A 13,429-nucleotide genomic window follows, 5' to 3' on the forward strand; every position below is an offset into this window, starting at 1 on the left:
CACTAAAAAACAGTAAAAAATTCCATAGCTAACCTTCAAAGGCTGAAAATTATTTTTTAAAGCTGGTACTATCTCTCCAGACACACACACATTTACACAGAAGAGACTCGGACATTGGAAAAATAAAAAACCAAACAGCAAAAAGTTATACCAGAGCACAGCTATTCATTTTGGTGTAAATAAATGAAACTTGCCTTACTGAACTGTAGATCCGACTTGTTAGGAAAGTCACTATAAAAAAAGTTTTGTCAAAATTAAAAAGGACATAATAATGATCTTCATAACAGCCATTAAACATAAAAGATATTTGGGTAATTAAATCTATATTCAATTTATTACAAATGAACTGGAAAGTGTCAACAGTGCCAGTTAACACTAGATGTTTAGTATTCAATAAATAGTAACTATAGGAGTTAATTCTAATTTGAATCATTCACGTAACAGAAGCTGTTTCTGTCAAATGGGGCTCGAGCGATAGCACAGCAGGTAGGGCGTTTGCCTTGCACGTGGTCTACCCGGGTTCAATTCCTCCATCCCTCTTGGAGAGCCCAGCAAGCTACCGTGAGTATCCCGCCCGCACGGCAGAGCCTGACAAGCTCCACGTGGCATATTCTGTCACACTGTCAATTTGCTCAAGCGGGCCCAGTAACGTCTCCATTTTGAGACTTGTTGTTACTGTGTTTGGCATACTGAATACGTCACGGGTAGCTTGCCAGGCTTTGCCGTGCGGGCGGGATACTCTCGGTAGCTTGCCGAACTCTCTGAGAGGGGCGGAGGAATTGAACCCAGCTTGGCTGGGCTGGCTACGTGCAAGGCAAATGCCCTACCGCTGTGCTATCGCTCCAGCCCGTGTGGCATATTCAATATGCCAAAAACAGTAACAATGGAGACGTTACTGGTGCCCGCTCGAGCAAATCGATGAACAACAGGAAGACAGTGCTGCGTGCATGTAACAGAAAGTGATAAGCAATTAAAAACGTTTGGTTCTGAAAATAATTTTCTTCCTGCCATATAACATCAGAATTAGTTTATAAATCACCCAACACCTTGGCAGCCTATAGACACTTTGTAATAAGAAAAGCCTTAACCTGCTGAGACTACAATAAAGGAATGCATATCTAACTATAGACAAGAACCGATTTCAGCTCATTTAAGTATGATCAAATAATATCAGTAAAGACACTTTATACACTTACTACTGTGCTCAATAATAAAATCCTAAATGTTCTAAATATGTTTCTGAAACGAGATTGTGATATTTGGTATCTTAGTGACTCAAATGACTAAGTCTCCTTCCTGTATAACAAACAGTTATGATTTACAGAACTAAATAACTTCTACTCATAAGTTACTGTATTTAACATGGTTAAAACTATGAAACAGGGGCTGGAGAGATAGCACAGCGGGGAGGGCGTTTGCCTTGCACGCGGCCGACCCGGGTTCGATTCCCAGCATCCCACATGGTCCCCTGAGCACCGCCAGGAGTAACTTCTGAGTGCAGAGCCAGGAGGAACCCCTGTGCATCGCCAGGTGTGACCCAAAAAGCAAAAAAAAACAAAAAAAAAACAAAAAACAAACAAAAAAAAACTATGAAACAAATGCTGTATCTGTCAGAAAAATATTACTGATGCTTAAAATAGCACCTTTCAGCCGAGGAATCCTCTAGTTTTCTTGTAGAATTCAGGTCTTCCTTTGCTTTGTATCTCTTATTAATTTGGTTTATCAAGGATTCTGTTGCGTCAGTGTATCCTTTCTCTTTTGACTCTTCCTTCTGAAACAAGTGATAAGTGACTTTAAAATTCCATCAGCTGACCTTCAGAGGCTGAAAACTATCTTTTTGAACCTGATGTTATCTCTCCAGACACACACGAATATACAGAGAAGAGAATCAGACACTAGAAAAATAAAAAAACAAACAGCAACAACAAAATACCCAAAAATTAAAAAGAAGAATTAGATATTATTAAGTTTGGACACTGCTAGGCACTGAAAACAACTCAGAATAAATTCCGTAAGATAAGGAACTCCATTTCTATTCATGGAAAATCAAAGTTCTATGAAAAAGAAGCTGAAGGTAACAACAACTGGTTCTCTAAAAAATACCAAAATAAAAAAAAAAGATAAATCTTTTACCAAGAAAACTAAGGTGAAAGCAGATAAAATTCATAAGTATCAGAAATGAAAGAGACGTCACTACAGAGCATACAGACATGGAAATAAAGGAATGTTGTGAACAACTCTCTACCTACAAATTTGATGACCAAAAACAAGCAAATGCCTTGCAGGACAAGTACTGAAAAAATAACAGGAAGAAACAGATCATCTGTGTGGATCAAGCTTAAGAAACGGGATCAATACATGCTCATGCACGCAGCCAGCTCTGGATCTTCCGAGCTCTTTCTGGGGACGGCCCTGGTTGTGCCTCTGCGCCTCCGAGGTGGCTGGGTAACCCCCAGCACGGCAGGGCCTGGGCAGTGCCACTGCCCCAGGACGCCGGCCCTGAACTGCCACCTCGCTGGCTTAGAATCATCGTGGGCCCCCAGGACTCCTGATGAGTGCTTGGTGCCGTTCCCGCCACTCCCAAATAAAAATACAACTCAAAACAAACAAAAACATCAGATCAGATGGATTCACTGGTGCATTCTAGCAAATATTTGAAGTAGAATTAAACTTGATTTTCCAGAAGGCAAAGGAAATACTACCCTATCTTATTCTATGAGGTCAATATCATCCTAATACCAAATTATCAAAATCAAAGTCATTTTTTAAAAAAGAAAAAAATAGACACCAATATCTCTCATGATTCTAAGTGTAAAATTCCTCAAGAAAGATTATAAAATTGAATCATAGTTCAAAAAGAATTTTTCACCAGGATCAAGAATTTTTCTAGGTCTGTAACATTTGACAGGGACGAATGGAGATGTTACTGGTGCCCGTTCGAGCAAATTGATGAGCCACGGGATGACAAGTGATACAAGTAACATTTGAAAATTACTTACTGTACTCACATCAACTGGGTCATGGAAGAAAAAGCCCAAATCATTACCATCAGTAGACACACAAAAAGGATTTGAAAAATCTAATGTTCATTATAAAACTGTCAATAAAAGGACATGCCCTCAATTTGATAAAGAATAAACTTACATAATAAACTTCCATAAACTTACAAGTTTATGCTGGAGCGATAGCACAGCGGTAGGGCATTTGCCTTGCACACAGCCAACATGGCCGACCCAGGTTCGATTCCTCCGCCCCTTTCGGAGAGCCCGGCAAGCTACCGAGAGTATCTCGCCCACACGGCAGAGCCTGGCAAGCCACCCGTGATGTATTCGATATGCCAAACACAGTAACAACAAAATCTCCAATGGAGACGTTACTGGGCCCGCTCGAGCAAATCGACGAACAATGGAAGGGCCTTTACCTTTACCTTAAACTTACAACTAATGTTATTCTTAATGGACACTAGATATTTTCACACTAAGGTCAGAAACAAGGAAGTGTCTGTTTTCCCCACTCCTGTCACTGTCACTGTCCTCCCGTTGTTCATCGATTTGCTCTAGCGGGCCCAGTAATGTCTCCATTGTAACACCTGCTACTTGTTTGGCATCAAATACATCACAGGGAGCTTGCCAGGCGTTGCCGTGTGGGTGAGATACTCTTGGGAGCTTGCCGGGCTCTCTGAGGGGGTGGAGGAATTGAACAGGTGTCAGGCTGACAGTGGGCACCGGTGAAAGAACAGGCACATTGAGCAATGGAAGAAAAACAAGGAGAAACACCCCAGAAGTAAACACAAAAACATAACGAAATGAAACACAAACAAATACAGTGCCCTTGCCTTCGACAAACAAAGACAGAGAAAGCCGGCCTTTTCAAGAATGATGCTGGGGCAAGGAGAGGCACCTTCGGGCTCCAAGTTCAAACTTGGAATAGAGAGCAGTGATCGGAAATTCTACATCTGCAGCATCCTATCAAGCACGTGTTATTTCTTACGCTCATTAGTATCACAGCATGCAGAAACAAAACACGCCTAGTGAACTTGCCCTCTTGCTTGTCTGAAAACCCAGCGACTGAGTTCAGATGTCAAGCCTTTCCGCAATTGCCTACTACGACCGTTTGCACTTCTAGCAGGGCTTTGCTCCCAACGTCAGTACTCACATCTTTTGACACTATGTATTTCTTCCTATAGATCAGAGACTCTTCAACAGTTTTATTTAAGTGTACTGATTTAAAGGTAGTTTCTGATTCAATGTGCCAGTCAGAATTCTGGCTGGTATTTTCCAACTTTTTATGTTCTAAACGCTTAGAATGATTTATCCTTTGCTGACAGTTTCTTTTCCAAACTTCTGCTTTATCTCTTTTGGTCTGTTTCATTATTTCTTTCTTCTCTGGTGTTCTTCCCGTCTCTTCAGAATTATCATTAGATGTTGAAGAGGATGATTTTTCTTTAGGAAGTTTTTTGCGAAGAACAATTTCTAGTAGGAAAGAATTAATCTTTGTTAATTAATGAACTGTAAATTATGAAAATCATTAAAATAAAAAATAGACATTTCAGGAAATGAGTATTTCTCTGAATTAGATTATATAGAGAGAATTTTGTTTCACCTTGATTGTAAGTGGGTCCTGATGAAGTATTTCTTTGGTTTTGGCACAGGTTAATATTCGTTAAGGGTGTCCAATATGCACATCTGGAATTCATTTTATTTCCACAGCTGTTCAACACACCTGATAACCTGGAAAAGAAAATCACCTGTTCGGTATATTATAAAACATGAACCTATGACTTTTATTTTGTTGATATTTACTGATAGCAATTTTGTACCGGTCAAGCATGAAAATATTCCCATAAATTTTGGTAAAAATTAAAAGGTGATAATGGGTCAGGTTAGGTAAGTGTCCAGGAACCTGGATAAGGCTCCGCGACTACAGTGCCGGTGTGCCAGCACGAGGCCGGAGTCAGTCCCAGCGCCTGCCCCTGGCTGAGCACAGGCTATCTGGGAACCCAGTCGTGCGAGCAATTCCTAACTGCACCACAGCAATGTATGAGCACAGCACCCAGAGCAGCAACCTTTGGTGATCACGGCAACGAAAGGAAAGTGCACCCTGGGGAACACGTGTAAGTCCCACACCTAAAGTAATGTAACCTGCTAAGCAGTTGTGAGACCCCCTGACATCCCAACAACATCTACAGAGGGACGAAGCGGGGGTAGGGTCAGTATAAAAATGTCCCGTATGACAGCCAGGGAGGCAGTTCAGTGGCAGAAACTTGCCTTGCATCTGTGAGGCCAGGGGTTCCATCCATTGCACTGCAACAAAATAAGCACCATTACTGGCTACAATCTTCGTATCTTCTAAATATGCCTCGCGTATCTTAGCAGTTCCAATGTGCACCTAAACTAGGTTAACTTCTTCACATCCTTACATTATTGAAATCTCATTCATGGGGCCAGAGCAATAGTTCAGCAGGGAGGGCACTTGCCTCGCAGGCAGCTCACCTGGGTTGGTCTCCAGCATCCCATACAGTCCCCTGACCCCGCCCGGAGTGGACCCTGAGTACAGTCAGAGGTAAGCCCTGAGCACTGCCAGCTGTGGTCCCCCTCAAAAGCAAATAAAAGTATCACTGAATTCTCAGTTTGAAAAGGGTTTCACTGGCTGATACAGAAAAGAATATATACTGTTCTCCATTGTGCCATTATAATACTTGAGACAGGATTAGTGCTATAAACATTAAGTTCTAAGAACATAAATATATTTTCTTTTAAATCCATTCATAGTAAAAGTGTATTTACACTAAATGATCTGACAGGTTTTCTCATACTTACGTTGTGTCGCCTATTTTCACCGCTGCCCGTGACTCAGAAGCAGGATCATGGGGTTCTCCTGAATTAATAAAAACAGTGATGTTTTCTTTTCTCCCCCTTTCTTCAAGCACCCCTTTGTTTCCTCGGAGATGGGCGGGTCTTCGGGTTTTGTTTCTTTGAGCCACACCCAGTGGTGCTCAGGGCTCACTCCTGGCTCTAAACTCAGGAATCACTCCCTGGCAGGCTGAGAGGACCATACTGAGTGCCAAGGATCGACCCCTAGTTGGCCAAGGGCAAGGCAAAGCCGTACCTGCTGTACTATTGCTCTGGCGCCCCCAAGTTACATCATGTTCATTTTCCCATAGAGATGAACTCCACTTTACTTTTTTTTCTCATTTTCTATAATTTTATTTATTGGATCACCATGAGAGCAGTTACAAAGCTTTTGGGTCTAAGTCTCGGTCATACAATGGTAAACTGCCAGGAAACTGGTATAGAATTGGGTCTAGGTCCAAATACTGGGATGAAGAGATCGATCGCATATTTCCATTGTCAGATCCAAACGTTTTGGGAAAAAAGGTGACTATATTTTATTATAAACTCTAAGTTCTTTGCACAAAGTCCAACACATTAATTATAGATTACCTTTTTGTTGTTTTTAAAAAGGCTACTGAATCTCCGTGAGATACAAAGTTACAAACTTGTTCATGACTGTGTCTCAGTCCCATAATGTGCATGCACCCATCCCTTCCCCAGCGTCCCCAGTATCCCTCCTACCCCTCAGCCTGTCCCTAAAATTGTTACTTTTCTTAAATGGAAGTTGGTGTGGGTGAATCAAGTATCCACATGCACATACACATATCTTTAAATGACAAAAATCAAATAAAAAAGTGCTTACTAGAATTTTGGTTTAGAAGTTCAGTCTCCTTTTTGGTTCGTTTTTCAGCAATCTGAGCAGGTTTCACATTCTAGAAACATAAGAGATATGTAAATATAAACTTGAAGCATTACGTAAAAAGAAGCTTTTTAAAGTCAAAGTACAAAAGCTTAAAACTTCTAAAATAAATGTGCCTTGATACTAACAGCTGCACAGTATTTCAATCTGTTTCATGAAAGTCACGTCCGTTCTAGAATACCGCCTATCCGAAGACACAAGAAAATGAGATTCCTTAAGAAGGCCAAGGGTTCCACACTATTTCAGGTATTACTGCTAGCTGGAAAACGAATTCTGCTTTCAGCTTTATCTCACACTCTCTTGTAGCATCAATGGTACATCCCCTGCTATTGCTCACAGAATGCAACTGACTCCACCTGGTCACTCACATAGTCAGAAATTAGGAATAAATGGCAAAAGTTTTGGCCACTGCACAGCCAATTTTCCTGAAATTAGCTTCCCTCTTTGTATGGCCAAACATACTTAATACAGATAAACCAAAAACGACCTTTACTATCAGGAAATCTCTACCCTCTATTCTAGGATGCTCTGCCCCCTCCGCTGCCTTCCTTGCTCTCCAGCCGGCAGTTCTCCTTACTGGGAGGTCAGCGGCTCACTAACGAGCGGGTATGTGTCTAGTCGTCACAAGAGTCCCTGCCATAAGCCAACAGAGTTTCGAATGCTTCTCATCACACTCAGAGACCACAGCACACACCTGAGAAACAGCAACCCTATAATGGAAACTCTCATAGGGACAAGTTCAACGATGTCTGTATTTTCCTTCAAACCTATGCTACTTTGTCATTTAAAATTTAAAACCTGGGGGTATGATGCCGCCGGCAGGTCAACCTGTACCTGTGAGACGAGTACATCAGCAGCCTGATGGCGCCTTCAGACTTCCAGATACCCCAAAATTGCTGCTGTGCCTTTGGCCAGACCCCAAAAATTTGGGGCAAAGTTTACCAAGAAAGTGAAGAGCCAAAAGTTAGGTATGTGGGAAACACACCCACAGACCACCTCCGGCTCAGCTATATAATTGGAGGCAAGGCCTCTCTGGTTCCTGATCAAGCTGCTTGACGGCCATGATCCCAGAGACTCAGAAACAAATCTCGAAACCCAGTGGCTTTTGGTAGAAATGTGTCCGGACCCCACAGTAGGTTACTGTCGCAGGGCCACCCCAGGGCAGAAAGGATGTTGTCACTCTGCTGCTCCCCCTTGGCGGCTCGGTGGCCATCATCCTCCAGAAGCCATTGGACAGTCAGGCTTGGGCCCGCAGTAACAAAATTTGTTGGGCCTCATGGGATGGGGGTGGAGCCGGTCCTGTCCTCCCCACCCCAACGAGACCCCAAGTCATCGCCCACGAACAGCCTCTCTGGCTCCTGATCAAGCTGCTTAATGGACATGATCCCAGAGACTCAGAGACAAGTCTCGAAACCCAGCGGCTTTTGGCAGAAATGCGTCCGGACCCTGCAGTAGGTTACTGTCGCCAGGCCACCCCAGGGGGGAAAGGGTGTCATTCCTCCGCCTACTTCCCCCTGGCGGCTCGGTGCTGTCCCTCCGCCTGCTCCCTCTTGGTGGCTCGGTGGCTGTCATCCTCCAGAGGCCATTGACAGTCAGGCTTGGGCCCACAGTGACAAAACTTGTTGGGCCTCAAGGGATGGGGGTGGAGCCGGTCCTGTCCTCCCCACCCCAACGAGACCCCAAGTCATCACCCACGAACGGCCTTTCTGGCCCCTGATCAAGCTGTTTAACGGCCATGATCCCAGAGACTCAGGAGCAAATCTCGGAACCCAGCAGGTTTTGGCAGAAATCCCTCCAGATTTAAGTGTTAAAATTTCGGAATTTCAAAATCACGCAGTCACTACTGCAGCCACGCGACATCACGTTATTTATAACCAGCGATAGAAAACAAATTGTCTACTGTTACCTTTTCAGCAGATATGAGTGTTGGGGTGAAATATCAAATAATAATGGTGGGTCTGGTGTCAAAATATTGAATGTGATCAAAGTAGAGAGAGAGTAATGTGGAAATCATCTGCCCCACAAGTCGGGGGAGGGTGTGGGATGGGGGTATACTGGGGTTGTTGGGGGTGGAGAATGGGCACTGTTGATGGTACGGGTGTTTCATTGTATGACCGAGACTTAGACCCAAAAGCTTTGTAACTGCTCTCATGGTGATCCAATAAATAAAATTATAGAAAATGAAAAAAAAAAGTAAAGTGGAGTTCATGCACAATTCAATCAGCTAATAATCAGTGGCTGAATAAATAGCAGTACTCCTACATAAAAAAAATTTTAAAACCAACTTCTATTAATTTATATTGTAAAACTAGGACTGCTAATTTTTATTTGAAAAAAAACCACTTATTTCTGCCTTGGTAAAATTCATAGATCATATTTCAATTGTACCTACACAACTTCCTAACTTACATTTAGCCCTCTTCAAGACCTCTGGATGGCTACTCCAAATCTTTACTTCAATATATCAGCATGGGAAACTCACTACCCTCACATTTCCGAGAAAGCAGAGCTTTTCTGGGTGCCTCATCTGCATGGACCTCCCATTTCTCCAAGAAATCTCTCCTCTTGCCCATTCACCTCTTGAATGTCTTCCACTTCGATGTCCAGCTCACTCATCTTCAGTGATCCCTCAAAAGCCCATCTGTCCTCCATCTCCAAGAGTATTCCTGCTACACCCTTCTCCTCCAGCTGTCGGGATAGCGATCTCTCCCTTCACGAATCCCACTGCACCATGTCCGCGTATCTGAGAACACTTGGACAATCTTATCACCAGCTTATCTAACTCCCACGCTGGACTTTGAGATCTTAAGGTCCATATGTAGCTCGTTTCTTAGCCAGTACGTTCCCATCAGAAGATACCAATTTGTGGAATAAGGAAATATGGCGAGTTAATTTCTCTACTGCCAAATGTATAACTCAGAATCACACTGAATAGAGAGCACTAAAATTCGTTAGCACAGTAAACGAGTCCTACACCAGAAGGACCTTATTTTCAAGGACAGTGTGTTGTAGCTTGAAAGAAAAACCTAGGTTTTAACAACATGACACATTCACAGCTTGCAAAAGAAGCCGGCTCAGTAGTTCTATCATTTGATAAAAAGTATTTTACAAAATGATTTTCAAACAAAGTTACTTTGTCTGTGTGATCGCCTCTTTTTCTTCCTTCAGATGATCTGGATTTCACTGACACAGCATTATCTACTTTCTTTTCCAACGTCTTAGAGACACCAGGTTTTTCTACAGATCTCATCACTGGCAGTGGTGATTTACTTCTTTTTCTTCTTGCTATTGCTAAAACAGATGACGAAAGAGTGATAAATGTGCAGTGTTTTTAAAGCTATATGTTGCCATTACTGAAGCACTTTTTAGACGAAGAAGGTGATAAAAAAAAAAGGCATTCTAAAGTGGTTCCCTGCTTTCTGGTTTAATGACTCTGGAAATGACTGCTAGCTCCTAAAACAAGTAAGGCAGCATGAAGTGGGGAGATGACTCCATATTTTGCAGTGAAGTCCTGCAAAATTGTTACACAGCACATTATTTCCAGAATACTGCTGAGAAGAAACCTGACAAACCCAACACTAAGCTGTACGTAGTCCCAAAGTGTTCAGAGTGTGATCCCAAACAAAAGGAAAAGAAATAAAGGAAAATAATGGAAAGGAAGGTGATAAGAAAACTGATTGTGGACCTATTGAATCTGACTGAGGAAACCATCAGGTATTAAGATGACAAGAAGGCAATGGGATTTTTGGAACAATAGGGTATGAAATGGTCATAAATATTAATACTTCATTTGTAGCACCTCATAGACAGTATTGAATTTCCTCATTTTTACTTAGTCTTTCAAGATCCCAATCACTATCTGTTTCACAAGATTTATTGTTGAATTACTGCTACTTTATGCTACAAAGTATAAATACTTTAGTTCCGCTTCATAGAAAGAAAACTGACTCTAAATATAGCTGGAGGATAATCTCCATGAAGAACATTCCTGGGAATAGGGAACAAGTCTAAGCAGCTTAATTAAATATTCTAACCATTGTGTTCTACCACCTCCGATGAAACGGCAATGTTATCAGAGCCAGACATCATGATTTTGCGTATTTATGTGAATATATTATGGTTTTCATCCAATCATAAGAAATTTGTGGCCCATCTTTGATTAGTTTTTATATCCCAATTTTATCCTCTCAGTCGATTATGTTCAGAATTTCCTTGAAGAATTTCTGTCCCTCAGAGCATGTGATGCGGCTCACGGCGTGAGGCACTTGTCCTGCAGTGCTGGCCATGGCCCTGTGCTGGGCTCAAGCACTCACCGACCCAGGTTCCCGCCCGAGTCACTGTATTTTAAAGCACACATTAAAAAACTGTTGTGGGTTTGGCCCTCACAACAATTTTTTATGCCCACTTTAAAATATATACTTACTATAGGGGCTGAAGTGACAGTTCAGAGGGTAGGGGGCTTGCCTTGTACCTGCTGACCTGGGTTTCATCTCTGGCACCCCATGTGGTCCAGGGAGCTGCCAGGAGTGACTGTGTGGCAGAGCCAGAAGGAAGTCCTGAGCACCGCTGGGTGTGGCCCCAAAACCTCTGTGTGTGTGTGTGAGTGTGTATACATACACAAATCTTCCTATAATGTTTTAACGAACTGGGAAGATAGCTCAGGGTGAGGGGCAAAAGCCTTTAGTACATGATCCCTCAAATTTGACCCCCAGAACTGCATAGTCCCCACTACCACTGTGTGGTCCTGATGACTCCCAGCATCATGGAGCGATGCATACTACCCTCTGGCCCAGTTGTGCAAGTAACCAGGAGTGGTTTCTGGGTGCCTTGAGTAAAGCCTGGAAGTCATGTTCCCTGTCTGGCCCAAGTAAAAGAAAAAAATGACATATTTTAAGGCTATAAAACTTACACGTGTTGATTAAGAGTATTGGACTTCTCACGGTGTATCTATCTGAACCAGGAACAATCATCGATGCTTCAGACATTTTCCTTTTGCTAGGTGTAATGATCTTAAACCATGAGAAACACCCAAAGTAAGCAAATATTCCCTTCTGGAATTAAATATTCTTTAATTTTATGCATAAACTTTACACTGACTACATGCAAAAGATATACGCGATTTTACCACAAACATAATATACAGAAACGTTTGTGCTTTAGATTGACTTGAAGGTCTTACCGCTAATGTTTGTTACTGAATACGTAGCCCAAGTAAGTAAAAGATGATTTCAAAGAAAACTCACAGAATATCCAGGCTTATGGCACAGAGGATCATCTTTCTTTTCTATCTGAGCTGATCTTATTGGTACTGAATTTATCTGCTTAACCGATGACACAAAATTTCTATTCTATTTCATGTGGATAAATTTAGGTATAAGAATTCAGGCACAAATCGATGTATATCTTCAAAGAAGTGAGCATTCTTCAAAAACCACTTTTTTAAAAATTGCATTAATACTCTATGAAGATATCCTGCTTTTGGAGTAATCGTAGGAACCCTGAGAGCTGGTGGCACAGACTGGCAGTTCTGATAGAGGCGTGCATTTTCGACCTTCTTCTGAAAGACTGCTGGGGGCAAGGACAGCTGCGAGGCAGAGGCAGGGGCTGCAGTGGAGAAGAGCTACAGAGGCACCACATACGTGAATTAGAGGACAGCACGCTGTGAAAAGACATAAGGGATCCGTTTGAAAACAGAACACCTGCCATGAAGGAAACAATACGGATGCTGTTTTGGAGACACACAGACAAGGCATGGAAGAAAGGTCTGGCACACTGTAGAAAAGTGCATTTAAGATAAGCCAGAAAATGAGCTCCTACGGGGGCCGCAGACCACTGTGAAAGCAATGACTCTGCTCACTGAAAGCGTAGTGTTGCGGACTTCGGTGTGCTCAGAGCTGCCCCGTAGTTTATGATTTAATTAAGGAGGACCTAAAAATTTGCATTTTATAAATACTCAAGTGATGATTCTGATGTAGCACTGTCATAGCACTGTAGCACTGTCATCCCGTTGTTCACTGACTTGCTCAAGTGGGCGCCAGTAACATCTCCATTCGTTCCAGCCCGAGATTTTAGCAGAGTCTCCTTACTCGTCTCTCCCAAAGCTGCCGTATTGGAGTCTCTTTCAGGGTCAGGGGAATGAGACCCATTATTGTTACTGTTTTTGGCATATCGAATACGCCACAGGGAGCTTGTCAGGCTCTGCCATGCGGGCGGGATACTCTCAGTTGCTGGCCGGGCTCTCTGAGAGGGACGGAGGCTTTTGGGGTGATCTCTAGTCGCTCCAGGAATACTGCGTAGCTCTCTTCCAGGAGCTTTGTTTTATAGTGACAGTGAGTGTTTTAAAAGACACAGAAAATGGCTTCTGTGATCTGCTTAAGAGGAATGATGACATTTAAAATTTAACAGAAAACATAAAAGGTAAAAGGAATAAGAGACACTGCTTTGCAATAATATATAGGAGAGCTTAAAAGCTTACCATTAAAAAAGGACAAATTAGTAAAAGCAATTATAAGAAGCTTTATGAAAAGCAAAAATGAACCATGTCTTGCAAACAGAAGAGTCCTTTTGGTGAGATGAAAGGTTAAAAGAATGTTTATGTAGGTGGAGGGAAGAATGAACGTGACCTGGAACGAAGGAAAAACAACTAATCTTCCTAAGATGTGTGACACTTCAACAG

The 13,429-nt window shown here is 42.3% G+C and overlaps 1 protein-coding gene across 1 annotated transcript in view; it reads right to left on the minus strand.

Annotated features, from left to right (window-relative positions):
- The window catches only part of SYCP2 (synaptonemal complex protein 2), a 62,339-nt gene that overhangs the window by 20,574 nt on the left and 28,336 nt on the right, over positions 1–13,429 (minus strand). The window contains exons 17-24 of the mRNA XM_056108128.1: positions 11,663–11,762; positions 9,887–10,044; positions 6,697–6,766; positions 5,820–5,829; positions 4,603–4,634; positions 4,156–4,472; positions 1,644–1,771; positions 195–231 (exon numbers count right to left, since the gene is read on the minus strand). Of these exons, the coding sequence (XP_055964103.1) occupies positions 195–231; positions 1,644–1,771; positions 4,156–4,472; positions 4,603–4,634; positions 5,820–5,829; positions 6,697–6,766; positions 9,887–10,044; positions 11,663–11,762 (852 nt within the window). The remainder of the gene's footprint in view (positions 1–194; positions 232–1,643; positions 1,772–4,155; positions 4,473–4,602; positions 4,635–5,819; positions 5,830–6,696; positions 6,767–9,886; positions 10,045–11,662; positions 11,763–13,429) is intronic.

Source organism: Sorex fumeus, unplaced genomic scaffold (genome assembly GCF_029834395.1).
Source record: "Sorex fumeus unplaced genomic scaffold, SorFum_2.1 ptg000193l, whole genome shotgun sequence".
Taxonomy (NCBI): Eukaryota; Metazoa; Chordata; class Mammalia; order Eulipotyphla; family Soricidae; genus Sorex; species Sorex fumeus.